Source organism: Neoarius graeffei, chromosome 10 (genome assembly GCF_027579695.1).
Source record: "Neoarius graeffei isolate fNeoGra1 chromosome 10, fNeoGra1.pri, whole genome shotgun sequence".
NCBI classification, from domain to species: domain Eukaryota; kingdom Metazoa; phylum Chordata; class Actinopteri; order Siluriformes; family Ariidae; genus Neoarius; species Neoarius graeffei.
This window is the reverse complement of record NC_083578.1, coordinates 22,334,325-22,350,621: the sequence shown is the minus strand read 5'-3', so window position 1 is coordinate 22,350,621 and position 16,297 is coordinate 22,334,325. Positions and strand designations below refer to the sequence as shown.

At 41.1% G+C, this 16,297-nt stretch overlaps 1 protein-coding gene across 3 annotated transcripts in view; it reads left to right on the top strand.

Moving 5' to 3' along the window:
* exosc10 (exosome component 10) overlaps positions 1-16,297 on the top strand; it is a 285,760-nt gene that overhangs the window by 20,880 nt on the left and 248,583 nt on the right. For all 3 annotated transcript variants that reach the window (XM_060931529.1, XM_060931528.1, XM_060931527.1), the window contains exons 10-22: positions 406-596; positions 1,273-1,429; positions 3,383-3,531; positions 6,794-6,844; positions 7,153-7,264; positions 9,065-9,112; positions 9,228-9,303; positions 11,260-11,372; positions 14,374-14,466; positions 14,573-14,641; positions 15,230-15,323; positions 15,421-15,494; positions 15,608-15,821. In XM_060931529.1, the coding sequence (XP_060787512.1) occupies positions 406-596; positions 1,273-1,429; positions 3,383-3,531; positions 6,794-6,844; positions 7,153-7,264; positions 9,065-9,112; positions 9,228-9,303; positions 11,260-11,372; positions 14,374-14,466; positions 14,573-14,641; positions 15,230-15,323; positions 15,421-15,494; positions 15,608-15,821 (1,441 nt within the window). The remainder of the gene's footprint in view (positions 1-405; positions 597-1,272; positions 1,430-3,382; positions 3,532-6,793; positions 6,845-7,152; positions 7,265-9,064; positions 9,113-9,227; positions 9,304-11,259; positions 11,373-14,373; positions 14,467-14,572; positions 14,642-15,229; positions 15,324-15,420; positions 15,495-15,607; positions 15,822-16,297) is intronic.

Below are 16,297 nucleotides of genomic sequence, written 5' to 3'. Positions count from 1 at the left end.
CACCAAGACGCACAGGCGTGACACTCTTGCACTTAATTAGTACAAAAATGAATGTAGATATAAATATCTTATGGCAAATTATGATGGCATGTTACAAAAGATTTAAGAAAAAAAAAATCTGAGTCTTCGTCTCCAATTTACGCATCTGAATGTAGTTGACGCACGAGTCTGAGTCACCAGCGCTCAAGTCCAAGTCGAGTCACGAGTCCTTAAAATTGGGGCACGAATCTGACTCGAGTACTACAAGCCTGGCTAGAAGTTTCCACAGGACAATCAGAAACGACTGAGTGAGAACTACAGGAAGAACATGATGATTGGAGTAATTGTTTGTGCTCTGCTGAAGCTAGTAATTAATTAATCCGTGTACTTTTTCTTTTCCCTAAACGATTGCTTTTGTTCTTGTAGGTTTTCCATGGTGCTGACTCGGATATTGAGTGGCTGCAGAAAGACTTTGGCCTCTATGTGGTCAACATGTTCGACACTCACCAAGCTTCTCGCTTGCTGAACCTCGGCAGAAACTCGTTAGATAACCTGCTGAAAGTTTTCTGCGGTGTGGACTCGAATAAACACTACCAGCTCGCTGACTGGAGAATACGGTAATGCAGAAACGGCTAATGAACAAATCATGGATGCAAACGGCGCGCCTTTTGGCGGATGCCGCCTTTTTCACGGCTGTCTGGGGGACTTGTGTGAATCGTGCAGATCCGATGAGGGGTTTTTTTGGGGGGGGGGTTGGAGTGTCTGATTATAATTTCATCAAAGTAAATGCCGTTACAGTCCATGATACATAGGAAGTATAAGTATGAGAAGAAAACAGTAAATCAGAAAGCTGCACACGTAAAGCCAATTACGTAACTTACGTTGGACTGATGGAAATCCTTGCGCGTGCAGTGAAGTGCAGCCAGCAGCAGATAATGGCGCGCAGCCAATTGGCTTTACGTGTGCAGCTTTCTGATTTACTGTTTTCTTCTCATACTTGTACTTCCTATGTTTCATGGACTGTAACGGCATTTGCTTATTTAGTAATTTTAATACAGAATTTACTTTGATGAAATTATAATCAGACACCCCAACGCCCCCCCCCCCCCCCCCCCCCAAAAAAAATCATCGGATCTGCACGATTCACGCAAGTCCCCCAGACAGCCGTGAAAAAGGCGGCATCTGCCAAAAGGCGCGCCGTTTGCATCCATGACAAATGAATATCCCTCATTATTCCTTTTATATTTTGATAATATATTTTGATTGTGTGCGTGTGTGTGAGATGCTTCTCAGACCCTTACCAGAGGAGATGATCAAATATGCCCAGGCTGACACACACTACCTGCTCTATGTGTATGATCGATTAAGAGCAGACCTGTTCGATGCCGCTAACGGACAGCCAGTGCTCATCCAGCTAGTCTGGTCCAGAAGCAAAGATCTCTGCTTAAAGGTACAGCTGTACAAGTTTATTTTAAGGATGATAATTAGGAATTACATGAAACATCTTGAAATTTTTAAGATCCTACATTTAAAAGAAAGGAGGTTCATTTATTTTCTAAATATTGGTTATAGTGATATTAATACAGTGCCAACTTAAAGTGCCATTCCACCATTGGATGTATTCTTTGGCATAAAATACAATATATTTTATGACAACATGACTAGACAGAGAAATCTTTTAGCTTCAAAATGATATATCAAACATAATTTTTTGACAACGACAAGTATATTAATTTTGCGACCAAAGTCACCTACCCTTTTAATTTCCGTGCGGTAGTAAAATGTGATGTCATCGGCAGGTTCCCCTTCTTGTGTACCACGTGTCGGTCTATTTTTAGACCAGGAAACCCCCAAAGTGAGAGAGTCATTTCTCCTCGTATATGGGGGCCAAAAAAATTGCGAAAAATTGAGTTAATCTTTCAGTTAGCTAGATTTATTGGTATTAGCTAGATTTATTGGTATTATTTTTATCGCGTTCTATCCGCCATTGCTGATATGTGCCACGTCACGTGGTACACAAGAAGGGGAACCTGCCGATGACATCACGCGTGAAAATTAAAAGGGTAGGTGACTTTGGTCGCAAAATTAATATACTTGTCGTTGTCAAAAAATTGTTTGATATATCATTTTGAAGCTAAAAGATTTCTCTATCTAGTGATACCATTTATATACGTTGTCAAAATATATTGTATTTTATGCCAAAGAATACATCCAATGGTGGAATGGCACTTTAAAGAAATGGGTGTTATGGTCCCTTAGGGTGATGGGCCATGAAGGAAACTTGGACAATTTGTCACTTTAAAAATGAAATCACTAGAGGGGAACTCGGCACGCAGATCTCTGCCAAGGATGATAGTCAACCTTGCATTATGCCAAACTGCAACCTTGTTGTATCTGGATATATTTCCGAAGCTATTAGAATTATGTGCCTACATATATATCTCGGACGATAATTGGTACCCATGAACGTGGATTCTAATATGGAGTCCTTGTATTTCTACATTGGCTTTTTTTTTTCCCACTATTAAACTAGTGCCATGTACTGGATTGTAAGATGTCTGGCATTGTTGAGCATCGACTTCTCCCAAGGCCTCCGTTAGTGAAAGCGAAACTAAATTTGTGGATCCACCCCATGACTCGGCTGTGCTCCAAAATTTAATGGGCTTTTCCTTGGTGCATGCTACACCCTTCTACCAAGTTTGATGGAAATTGAGTCAGAAGGTGTTGCGCAATCCTGCTGATAAATATACAGTAGTGAAGAATTGAAATTCTGATCACGCTGGGCTAAAAAGCCAGACTGACAACGGGCTTGTGGTTTGTGCCGATGTATAAAAGGTTTTCATTTTGTTCGTTCTTTTGGCCCAAAAATATTCACTGGTCTCAATATTCGCATTTTCCGGATACTAAATATTTAGGGGGGAAAAAGTTGCACACCCCACCCCCACCCCTGAAATCTGAAAAGCACCATTTATTATGTATTAAAATTATTAAAATAATTGTGGTGGTGTAGTGGGTTAGCGCTGTCGCCTCACACCAAGAAGGTCCTGGGTTCGAGGCCGGCGAGGGCCTTTCTGTGTGGAGTTTGCATGTTCTCCCCGTGTCCGCGTGGGTTTCCTCCGGGTGCTCCGGTTTCCCCCACAGTCCAAAGACATGCAGTTAGGTTAATTGGTGACTCTAAATTGACCGTAGGTGTGAACGGTGGTTTGTCTGTGTGTCAGCCCTGTGATTATTTGGTGACCTTGTCCAGGATGTACCCCGCCTCTCGTCCATAGTCAGCTGGCATAGGCTTCAGTTTGCCCGCAACCTTGCACAGGATAAGCAGTTACGGATAATGAATGGATGGACGGAAAATAATTTGTATTAAAAAAATAATTTGAAAAGTGACGTGTTTTCCTTTCCCCAGAAATACATGAAGCCCATCTTCACTGAGGAGTCGTATATGGAGCTGTACAAAAGACAGAAGAAGAGCTTCAACAGCCAGCAGTTAACTGCCTTTCGTCTCATGTATGCTTGGAGGGATAAATTGGCAAGAGAGGAAGATGAGAGCATTGGGTAACACGCACACCACCTTACTTACACAATGGAAATTGACGTACAGTCATGTGAGAAAGTAAGTACACCCTCTTTCAAGTCGAGGTTTTAAGTGTCAGGACATAATAAAAATCATTTGGTCCTTACCAGGTCTTAAAATTAGGCAAATACAACCTCAGATGATCAATAACACATGACGTATTCATCCTGTCATTATTTATTTAACACAAAGTAAGCCAAAAATGCAGTAGCAGTGTGTGAAAAAATTAAGTACACCCTTACTGCTTTCATGCAAATTATGAAGGCAGTTAGCAGCCAGGTGTTGTTGCTCAAATGAATTTGATTAATTGATCATCAGCAAGCGTGGCCACCTCTTAAAAAGCAGAAGTTTTGGCAGTTTGCTGGTCTGGAGCACTCAGGTGTATGTTAACACAATGCCAAGGAGGAAAGACATCAGCGATGATCTTAGAGAAGCAGTTGTTGCTGCACATCAGTCTGGGAAGGGTTATAAGGCCATTTCCAAAGAATTTTAAATCCATTATTTTACAGCGAGAGAGATTATTCGGATGTGGAAAACCTTCAAGACAGTTGCCGATCTTCCCAGGAGCAAATTTACTCCAACGTCAGACTGTGCAAAGCTCAGAGAAATTGCAAAAAACCCAAGAACTACTTCTAGGACTCTACAGGCCACAGTTAGCATGTTAAAAGTTCATGACTGTACAATTAGAAAAAGACTGTGCAAGTATGGCTTGTTTGGAAGGGTTGCCAGAAGAAAGCCTCTTCTATGTAAAAAGAACATGGCAGCATGGCTTAGGTTTGCAAAGATGCATCTGAACAAGGCACAGGCCTTCTGGAACAGTGTCCTTTGGACGGATGAGACCAAAGTGGAAATGTTTGGCCATAGTGCCATGTTTGGTGAAAACCAAACACAAGCATATCAGCCCAAGCACCTCATACCAACCATCAAGCACAGTGGTGGAGGGGTGATGATTTAGGCTTGTTTTGCAGCCACAGGGCCTGGGCACCTTGCAGTCATTGAGTCAACCATGAACTCCTCTATATACCAAAGTATTCTAGAGGCAAATGTGAGGCCATCTGTTCAACAGCTAAAGCTTGGCCACAATTGGGTCATGCAACAGGACAATGATCCCAAGCACACCAGCAAATCTACAGCAGAATGGCTGCAAAGAAAAGGTGTTGGAATGGCCAAGTCAAAGTCCAGACCTTAATCCAATTGAAATGCTGTGGTGGGACCTTAAGAGAGCTGTGCATAAACAAATGCCCTCAAACATGAATGAACTGAAGCAATGTTGTAAAGAAGAGTGGGCCAAAATTCCACCATGACGATATGAGAGACTGATAAAATCATACAGAAAATGATTGCTTCAATTTTTTTTTTTTTTAAATGATTGCTTCAAGTTATTGCTGCAAAAGGTGGTTCTGCAAGCTGTTGAATCATGGGGTGTACTTACTTTCTCACACACTGGATACTCCCTAGTAGTCAGACAGAACTGAGGATGCCTTTCGGAGGAGAGGCGAAACGTTTTCAAGAATCGTCAAGCAAGTCCAGTTGCTCTCTTCAACCAACCACAGATTACTATGTACCTGGACGACTGAGTTTCTTCACAGATGTGTTTCTCACACACGGATTCTGCGTTTTCACTTAATTTTTGTTAAATAAACAATGACACGGTGCAGGGCTCGAAATTAACTTTTTTTCTTTGTGTCCCCCAGTGGTCCCGAATTCTGTGTTGTATTGTCCCGAATGGAAGCAATAGTGTCCCCATTTTTTTTCCTCTCTGAAATAACCAGTGGTTAATATTATCATATGAAGTTACTATTATATTTGTAACTATGCGATTTTGAACCCTTTATATCATTTTTACAATAAGTCACAAGACACAAGCGACACATGTCCTATACATCATCTACTTCAAAATTAGTTATTGCATTTTCAGTTTATTAAACTTTGGCGATCTCACTGTATGAATAGATACCCGTTTATTTAAAGGGGCCAGCTAGCTCATTCAGAAAATGTTTCAACTCCCTACATCTGCAGTACACTTTAGTTGAAAATAAGACCCCTTTTATGTTCATTTCATCTACTTATACCTTGAATATCTGTTGGCACTTATAAGGCCAACTTATCATTTTCACCATTACCGTTATCCATTTTTATGAACTTTCCGTTATCCATTACCGTTATCCATTTTTATGAACTTTTCCATTATCCATTTTATGAACTTTCGCTGCCGGGTGCAAATGTTAGCAACATCAGCATAGTGCCAGCAGGTCCGAGCCTAGTTGTGCTGCTGACTGACTAAACTTTCTGAACTAGAAAGACACCAAGAAAACTCACTTATTCTGTTGAACGGTATCTTCCGTCAATATCATCCACATCATTCCTGTTGTATTTTATAACGTGTCTAACAGTTTTCATTAAGTTCATTCAGTTGCTAGCGTTGCCTGCAGACCAGGCGATGACACTTTGGATCCTGAAGGTCCCGGAGACGTTATGTCTGGGCTTTCAGTTTCTTCCCCGCGGTCGGTCCGCTTCAACCACTTAAGCATTTTTGTTCTGGCAAGAGTCGGCGCAGCGTGTGCGGTAGCAATTCCATTCCAAGTCCATATAATGCGGACACCGGCCGAAGATTCTAGAACAGAATGCGCTGCTCTGTAGCCTACTGATGCAGGTGCATCGAAAGTGAAGCTACTATGTATTTTTCGCTGTTAACGTTTTAAAATTAAAATTGACAAATTAGGTGAATGTCTACGTATGTGTTATGGCTTTGTAAATAATATTAATGTAGAACTTTTTTTTCTAGATCTATTTTTTTCCATTGTCCCGGGATTGTCCCAGATATGATAATTTTGTGTCCCGATGACATTTTTTATGGTCCCCGGGACGTCGGGACACCGTTAGTTTCGAGCGCTGACACGGTGGAATCTGTTGTGTTGCTTTACACCTGAGGTTAGATTTGCATCGTTTTAGGACCTGGTAAGGATCAGATGATTTTATCTATCTATCCATTTATTTTTTTAAATGATATCTTGACTGGTAAAACCATGTAACTGAAAGGGGGTGTACTTTCTTTTTCACATGACTGTATTTAATTTAACCACTGCTTTTATTGGACTTAAGATCCAGTATTGCTTCACAAAAAAGTGCAGAACAGGGCGAGTCTGGAGCATTCAGATATACCAGGGCAATGTGAGAATTTGTATTTGTGAGAATTCTGAACACGTTTGATTTGGCTTGTAAACTCCTTTTTAAATCTTACAGGTACATCCTGCCCAACCACATGTTGACGAAAATTGCTGAAGAGTTGCCCAAGTAAGTTCTGCCTCTTCCTTTGACAGATTCGTTCCAAGTTTCTTACAGCATTAGCAAATAAAGTCGCATCATCTACTGGGAGAATGTCTGCGTCACAGACTGCATGAGCCTCGTTTTAAAGAACCGCGCTACATTAGAACATTAACAAGGAATAGCACAGGTGGTGCAGTACTGTTACTGTAAACCTCGATTAAGGGTGTGACAACTGTTCTTGTATAGGAACTTAATAGAGCAGATTGCTGTAGCGTATTTCGTGTCCTGGTGTGCAGACAGGCTGTAGTTTGACGTACTTTTGCTTTTGGTTAAAGGGAGCCGCAGGGCATCATCGCTTGCTGTAACCCCGTCCCACCACTAGTGCGCCAGCAGGTCAATGAACTCCATCAATTCATCAGGCAAGCGAGGGAAATCCCACTGCTAAAGGTGAGCCATGATCCGGATCAGCTTTGCTTTGTGTCTGTTCAGTCATAATCAGAGGTGGACAAAGTACCCAACTTCATTACTTAAGTCAAAGTACAGATCCCACTGGTCAAATGTTACTCCGATACAAGTGAAAGTTGTCCAGTTAAGTTTTGACTTGCTTTTAAAGATACTTTTTCTGTCAACGCATTGTTGTATTATTGCCACAACACTTACAAAACCTAATGCCTCTGAAGCAACTGACTGGAGTCAAACTCTCAGGGTTACCAGAGTACTAGCTCCCCCATTGTAACCCTAGCTATGTAATAGGCGAGAGGCCGAGGGCTACAGAAACAGAGAACGGTGCCGCCCTGTGCGCCACATGGCGTGGGAAGGGACTTTGACTTTTGACTGCCTCATAGAGTAAATATATATGCTATATTTACTGTATCGACATGGTATCAGAAAACAATTTTATTCATAAGCAGTAGCCACATGTACCCATAGGGTAAAAAAGTATAATCGGTCAAACTTGTGCTATTCGCTTTAATTTTTTATTTTGGAGTCTTTACACTACACTTGTGCTCGGTAGTACTAAATAATGCTCAAAGCAGTTCATGAACAAGTGCTTTTCTTACCATTTTCAAAATATAGTTGACAGCACTGTATTTTGAACAGAACAAAAAATTGGTAACAGACTCCCTTAGGATTTTTCCAGACGCGTTTTGTTTTGTTTTTCTGCTGTAGACAGATGGCCTTGTGCAAAATTACCCTTCTGGATGAGTGTGTAAAGGGGCATTCATATATAAAAAACGAAATTGGTCCAGAATATGCCCTTTAATCTTGAGGTTTCATTGTGCCCTGCACGGATTCAAGGCACCCCGTGCCAGACGTAGCAAAGCAGCTCCAACTCCTAACCAAGCCTCAAGTTTTTCTTTCAACAGCCGAGTCCTCCTGGGTCACTCAAAAAGTGACGGATGGTGCAATCAGACCTTGATGTACTTTGACCTTGGAGTTCAACTTTTATGTCTTTTAGAAGTTGTCCTTTTCTCTCTTGTCTACCATTGGCGCGCACACTTCTGTCCAGTCTGTGGTCGACTTTCCTCTTGCGGTCACATCCAGGAAGCTTGGCTCCAGTCCCATGGAACTTCTTAATATTTGCAACTGTAGTCATGGGAACATCAAGCTGCTTAGAGATGGTCTTCTAGCCTATGCCTTTAACATGCTTGTCTGTAATTTTCTTTCTGATCTCTTCAAATGTCTTTCTCGTTTGCTTTCTCTGGTCCATGTTCAATATGGTGCACACAACGATATCAAACAGCAGAGTGACGACTTTTCCCCATTTTAAATAGACTGAATGACTACTAGATTGAAGACACCGGTGATGCTAATTACGGTTAAACAACTAGTTTGAAAGATCACTAAAATCCAATTATATAGTCTTTTCTAGGGGTACCAGCAAATCTGTCCAGGCTATATGAGAATATCTTTGAACAAGAAATCTTTTTTTTTTTTCACACTTTTTTTTCTTTACTATGAAGTACCAAAGTATGCATGAGAATTGCTTTTAATTTCATGACTTTTCAGGAGGAATAAAACTGTTTCAACAAGCTGTAAGGGAGCCAACAAATTTCCTAATTTTTTTTTTAAATATATAAAGGTTTCTCAGGAGTACTAAATGGAGTGGTGCGATCATGATTCTTTGCAGCAATTGATTCACAGCCTCCGTAACGAATCCTGATGAATATTTTGATTAGTCTCATTGAAGAATCTTAGGGTAACAGTTTTATTTGTAGAAATTTGAGCGTTGATCTGTCTCCTCAGGCGGAGCTACTCGCAGAAAAGAAGAAATTGCTGATGCCAAGACGAAAGGTTTGGTGAAAAAAAAAAATTTTTTTTTTTTTTTGGTAAATTGTATGCATGTGAATTTTACAAGAATGGGTGAGTAAATGGAGACAGAACTGTAATAATATGGATTGTTTTGCAGTCGGAGTTGACGCTGTTTGGGCCCCATGACACCTCGCGTGTGTCCGAGTGTGACCTTGTGAATCTCTCATCCCAAGGTAGGTCGAACGTGTTTCAGTGAACGAAACATGACGGTTTTTGCAGACTAAATTGCCATGACCTGAATGTTCATCGAAGAACAAGCTCCTTTATTATTAATGCCTCTGTCGTGAATATTTGGGGGGGGGGGGAGTAAGCCAATACCAGTCCTCTTACTGTTTTACATAGAATCCTTCTTTCATACATTTCCTTTTTAAATCTTGCTGAGATCACAACTCGGTTATTTAATTATTAGCGATTTAATTCTTGCGTTCTCGTAGTTATTAGTAGATTTGAACGATCAGTTGAATTATGTATTTAAAGTGTATGTAATGCCTCTAAACCCCACTTTTTTCCACTCTTTTCTGCCGAGACTCATCCGGAAGATCCCGAAGGGGTGCGTGGCGTCACACGTGTAACAATTCAGGTATCATGTGGTTAGATCAGTCTTGATACGGAGTCACATTTTGTAGAGAATTCCAATAGTGGTTGGGATTCTTGTGTCTGATGAAGGGGCAGATGATTATCAAGGATATTCCGGAGTAAATGGTTATCTTTTCGAGCCCCCAAGACGAGAAACTGCCAGTTCACGACAGTCTTCCTCTGTAGCGCGTGCAAGATGAAGAGATGTGTAGAACGTAGTGGTTACCTTTCATCATGCTTTCCTGAACAAAACTAAAAACAAATGGAGTCTTGCAATATTGCAATCTGAGAGCATTTAACACGTTTGTGAATTGATTGTGCATGTGCATTTTTTTCCCTGTTAAAGTGCATCAGATACCATAAGATCGGATGTTGCGAGCATGTAAATGTTGCTTTTAATCCTGCATCTCTTGCGCTGTGTGTGTGTGTGTGTGTGTGAGAGAGAGAGAGAGAGAGAGAGATGTATAATGGAGGAACTGACAAACTGTCCATGTCAGATCAAATGCCATTTATTAAAAAAATGGGGTTTTTTTGCTCCAGTAATTCCCATGTGGTCGTTCTGGTGGTGGTGAAGACTCGACAAATCAGATTTATTATTAGTAGGCGACACGAAATCTGCCCGCTTCGTTTACACAAACCTCACCCGCTGTCGCTTTAGATTAGAGTTATTTCTTGGAAATTCGTGAACCAAATGTCCTGTTTGTATAGGAATTTGAACATCCAAACACAACACAACGCAGCACTTTCCCATCGTTATTTTTGTAAGATTCCTGCAACAATATTCAATCCTGGTGAGTAAACAGGCACGGAGTCAGATGAACGGAAATGACCCAGGTAACCGGGGTTCCACGTGTGACATTGTGCGAGATGAGCCCTGAGGCAAGGCTGCCTTCTTCCGGGATCCAGAAGCTGAGATTTATTGATAGTTTTGTGCTTTTTTTTTTTCTTTTTCTTTCCCTGCTTTATTAATTCATTTTGGTCGTTACTAATGGTGTATCTTCATTTTAAAGCATTACAAAAAGGCATTATGTACACTTTTAATGCAGACTATAACGGTTAAAAAAAAATAGGCATATATAAATGTCATATTGGAATAAAATACAATAAAATATTGTCCGGGTTTACATAAACACCTTTGTAATATTTGAATACGTTATCATAGAAACATAATACTCCTTTGCTGGTCCTTGGGATTTAGCTCACAATTAAAAGCAGTCCTTGGCTGTTAGTTTGAGAACCACTGATTTATAAAGTGCTCACCTGTTTATTTTTAATTTTATGCCACAAAGCGGCTTTCCAGAAATACAGCCATGGATTTGATTTAAGATCCCTAATGAGCAAGCTAGAGGTGACGGTAGCAGTGACGCAACCTTGCAAAAAAACAAACTTGTAAGAGAAGCAATCCTCTTGTAAGCGGCACTGGATAGTGGAATTCTAAATGGCTACGCGACAGAGTTGTAGATGGACAGATTAGAATGCCATGCTGCAGGTGGAACGCGAAACAGCAGTTCCTTTTAAACCGACTGAACTTGTAACTGTGCTCTTTTCATTAGAAACCCCGACCAAACGTGGAGACCTTTTCTCAGAGGAAGATGATGCAAATCTTAACGATGACCTGAAGTCTCTGAATGGCCTCGTAACTTGTCCAAAAATCTCCCTGTTTGCAGTAAGACGTTTATAAATACACTCACCATCCACACTTGCTCATTCGGGCAGTTATGCAATCATGTGGCAGGAGTACAGTGCATAAAATCACGGCAAGAGTTTGAGTTCAATTCATGTTCCCGTCAAACACGATTGGGAAACCCGAGTTTCGGTGTATTTTTGGTTGTAGCAGTTTTGCTGGAGTCAGACAGGCAAGTTTGAGCGATTCGGAAACTGCTGATCACCTCGGATTTTCACGTACAGCAGTTCTGTGGGTGGAGAAAGAAATAAGAGGAGAATCGGAGGCCGGACTGGTTTGAGCCGACAGTAAAACTATGGTAACTCAAACGAGACCATCAGTGATGGCGTAGCTCACTCCTGCCCCGTCTAGTCCATAAGGAACGATCTAAAGTGGGCCACCTTGCGCAATAAATGTTGCAAGCTATATACACCCTAGGAATACCTAACTATTTACCAGAAAGAATTCAAAACGGCAAGGAGTTGACCGAGAAGAAGGGATTTTTGTTAAACTGCTCATTAAGTCTTAATTAGTCCATAACTTCATTAATTGTAATTAAGCAAATCTGGGTAGACGTGATATGCACCCTTGGTACCCCTACCTTCATGCCAGAATGAATCAAAATCAGTGAAGAATTGATGGAGAAGCAGCGATTTGTGTGGAAACTGCTCGTTAGGGCTTAATTAGTCCATAACTCCATTATTAATTGCGATTATGCAAATTTGGTTAGAAGCCCTATGCACCCCAGGTAGACCAACCTTCCTGCCAAAGAAGCAGCGATTTTCATGAAATATGGACGACGGATAACACATGATGGCATAAGCTTATTGCCTGTCGGCCAGATGGACTAATCATGACCACTCTTTACAACCGTGGTGACCAGAAAAGCGTCTCAAAATGTGCAACATAAACATGAAGGCAAATGGGTTCCAAGGTTCAGATTCATATTTGTCGTATCGCCGTTTACACGTTTTTAAGTGACACATAAAAGGTGAGTGAAATTATGTGCATTTTGTACATATTTATAATTAAGTTATTCCATAAAATCAAATCGAGTCGTACGTGAGCTGATTGGCTATAAGCCACGTACGAGAAGATTGAGTGGAATAAGTGTTTTATTCTATCCACATTCACTGGATTTTGAGAAATGGAGCATTTTTTTTATTTTTTGCAAATTTGATTTTTTAAAAAAAAAGGCTTTTTTTCAAAACGTCCAACAAAATCGTTTCCGCTTAGAAGGTAAACAAACCTGAGAAATGACCGTCACAATATGTGAAAAATGCTATGATGATCGTGAAAAACAGAGATGTTCTTACCATCAAATACTTTTCCATCTTTTGTATTTTTTAGGGTTTTGTTTTCGAGTAGAGTTTTTATTCCATCCACGGTTGGTTCAGCAACACGCACTGCTATTTTGTTTTCCTCCACTCATGGTGTATGAGCTGATAGCCTAGTAGTAGAGTAGCCAATCAGTGTGCGCGAATGTGGATGGAATAAAATAAAGAATATAATTGAATAAAATGGACAACAATCCTTGAAAGTTCAAAGTCCCTTCTTGTGCCACATGGATGCAAACGGCGCGCCTTTTGGCGGATGCCGCCTTTTTCACAACTGTCTGGGGGACTTGTGTGAATCGCGCAGATCCGATGTGGGGTTTTTTTTGGGGGGGGGCGTTGGCGTGTCTGATTATAATTTCATCAAAGTAAATTCTGTATTAAAATTACTAAATAAGCAAATGCCGTTACAGTCCATGAAACATAGGAAGTACAAGTATGAGAAGAAAACAGTAAATCAGAAAGCTGCGCACGTAAAGCCAATTGGCTGCGCGCCATTATCTGCTGCTGGCTGCACTTCACTGCACGCGCAAGGATTTCCATCAGTCTAGCGTAAGTTACGCAAGTTGCGTAATTGGCTTTACGTGCGCAGCTTTCTGATTTACTGTTTTCGTCTCATACTTATGTTTCCTATGTTTCATGGACTGTAACGGCATTTGCTTATTTAGTAATTTTAATACAGAATTTACTTTGATGAAATTATAATCAGACACTACAACGCCGCCCCCCCAAAAAAAAAATCATCGGATCTGCACGATTCACACAAGTCCCCCAGACAGCCGTGAAAAAGGCGGCATCCGCCAAAAGGCGCACCGTTTGCATCCATGGTGCCAGGACCTGGTCTTCCCTGGCAGTCTCCCTGTCCCAGTACTAACCAGGCCCTTGAGGTGCATTGGGTGGCGCTGATCTCGGTTTCCATAGCCCTCAGCCTCTCACCTATTAAATGGGTAGGGTTACAGTGGGGGGGCCAGTACTCCTCCTGTTAACTGCAAGAGTTTGAATCCCTATTAGGATGGTAGCAATCCCTAGTACGTACCATTTTGATGATGGTCTTTTGGTATAACCCGACCACAAGTAGAACTCGCAATCTCCTGGTTGAGAGGCAGCTCGCGGTCAATCCTTGAAAGACCAGACAGTATTTTTCATATTTAGATTAATTAAAGCTCTTGATCTGTATCTGCATGATTGCCTGATTTTTACGTTTTGTGAAACTGGTCAGCGGTCATGTGATTTTCTACCACAAAAAGTTTGAGGGATTTGAGGAAAAACTTCAAAAGCACTTCTTTGGCCACTAAAAGCACTGACTTGCCTTAATGTCCCTGCACTTGTTGACTTGTAGCACCGGACTTTAATATTAGCTTTAAAAAAAAAAAAGCAGAGAGAACAAATTAGAGAATCTCTTAATGGTGGCACTTTTTCTTCTCTACATGAACTACGTTTTAGAGTTACAGCATTTAGCAGACGTTCGTACCCAGAGGTCGTTTCCTCACCGTTTTGAAAAAAAGAAACCGCATGAACCAGAATGTGTGCCATCAAGAGCAAATTCATGGTTCAACTTTTAACTAGCATGTTAGAATAACTAGAATTTTGGGTGGTTGTCTTTTTGTTTTTCTCATTGTTCCATATGAAACAATATTTTGCAAATATTCCTTTTGCTGCTTGCGTTCCAGGAGGAAGAGGAGGCCAGTAAATTCGCTCACATCACGGTGGCCCAGCAGAAAGCACGCAGCATCATGGAGTCTTTTGAAAACCCTTTCAGAATGGTGCGACGCATGTAACTACCATATGCAGTCATGAGATGGCCAACGTTTTCGGTTTACATTCTACAGTAATGCATTTACTGACATTTTGTATCCTTCGTTTATACAGTATTTACCTTCAAAGGATATACACATCAACAAAAATGCAAAATACGACCCTTCGTCCAAGATTTATGAGGTAAATATTGAACCCTCAAGCATGGATGCGTTTTATACAGGCTGCAGAAATTGAAATGATTTTTGTAAAACGTATTAAAATGAACCGGTGCAGCCGTCGTCTTCAAACGCGACGCCAAAAAAAAAAACTTGAGAAAGCATGACGTCGGTGCTCAAAGCCTTCTGGGACGTCAGAGGCGTGTTGAGAACAAAGGCAAGAAGGACCTTTTAATCAACTGCGGAGATTTGAAAAGAGCTACGAATAAATGTAGGAGAGACAAACGTGGCTTCATAGCCGACCTCGAATGATTTTTTTTTTTTTTTTCTCCTTTTTGGATTTTTAGGGATGACTCATCAGGCTTAGTCAGATCCATCATCATGGAAAAGAGGCTTAGGAATGAAAGGTTTTACACATCCTAGAAAAGGCATTATTTTAGCTCCTTTTTTTTCTTCTCCTTCCTTCAACCTGACTGAATACTTGAAAAGCAGTAACAGCAGATAAGAGCCATTTTAGGATTAAGAAATAGTCATGGTACACTTAATTTGAAGATTTCGCTTTGTTCCATTCATCCTCGTATTGAATCCTTTTTCTCTCCTGCTTTTCTCACAGATCAGTAATCGGTGGAAGCTGCAAAGTATTGAACAGCAGCAGAAGGAGGCTCGGGCTAAACAGCAAGCTAAAGAGCAGGCAAAGAAAGCTAAAGGTGTCTACGCCGGATTGTGAATACGTTCTTGTTTCGTAAGGACTGTTCTGTCTCGTCGTGTCCTCTGGACTGAACATAACGTCCCCTTTTCTTTCAGAGGAGCGTAAAAAAGCCAAACAGAGCTATCAGGAGTCCCTGCAGGATGTTACTACGGTCAGGCAGCAGGTTCTGGTAAGCAGCTGTGTGATCAAGAAAGGAGGAAGAAAAAAAAAATGTATGCTTTTGATTTATTTTCTGTTTCACCTGAGACCCTCATTTCCATCTCGATCACACCGTGTCCTTAGGAAGCAAAGCAAGCAGGACAGAAGAGAGAGAGGGTTCCAAGTGAAGAAGGTGAAGAAACTCGCAAACTGAAGAAGAAAGCGTCAAAAACTGACAAGTCCACCACTGCGACTTCTAAAGCAAGCCAGCAACAAGAGTCTGAAGATCCCGAACAGGCCCCGTCTGCGAGCTTCACACCTTACGACTACAGCCAGTCCAATTTCAAATTGTTTGCAGGTACGATGGTATTCCAGCTCCGGGTACTGCGTCCCCTTTACTACATCATAAGCAATGGCCCTCGCAGCGTGAAGGGGAGGACCGTGTAGTGGGAAGGAATATATTTGCTTTGAAGGAGAACTGAAGGCAATATTTTATTTTTTTATTTTTGATCATCAAAATTCTATTTCTCTTTTTATTAAATATAGGAATGCATTTTTGATCGCTATTTTGTCACTGCTATAGCAAGTTGAGTGTTTTGAAACGTATGTAATATCAGTCCATATGTCAAAGCGATGGCCGTAAGCGAGATTCGTTGAGACCTGTGCGAGACATCGTAGGACAGAAGTAAAACGTACAGCGGAAATCAGTGACCGACATCTGCCAACGTTGTCAAAAGACGCGCGCGCCCTCTTTCGATGTAATCAAGCCGGAAGTTTTGTTTGTTTTGATAGCGATCAGGAAAGTTTGAAAAAAGTAGGCAGTAATTGTCATTT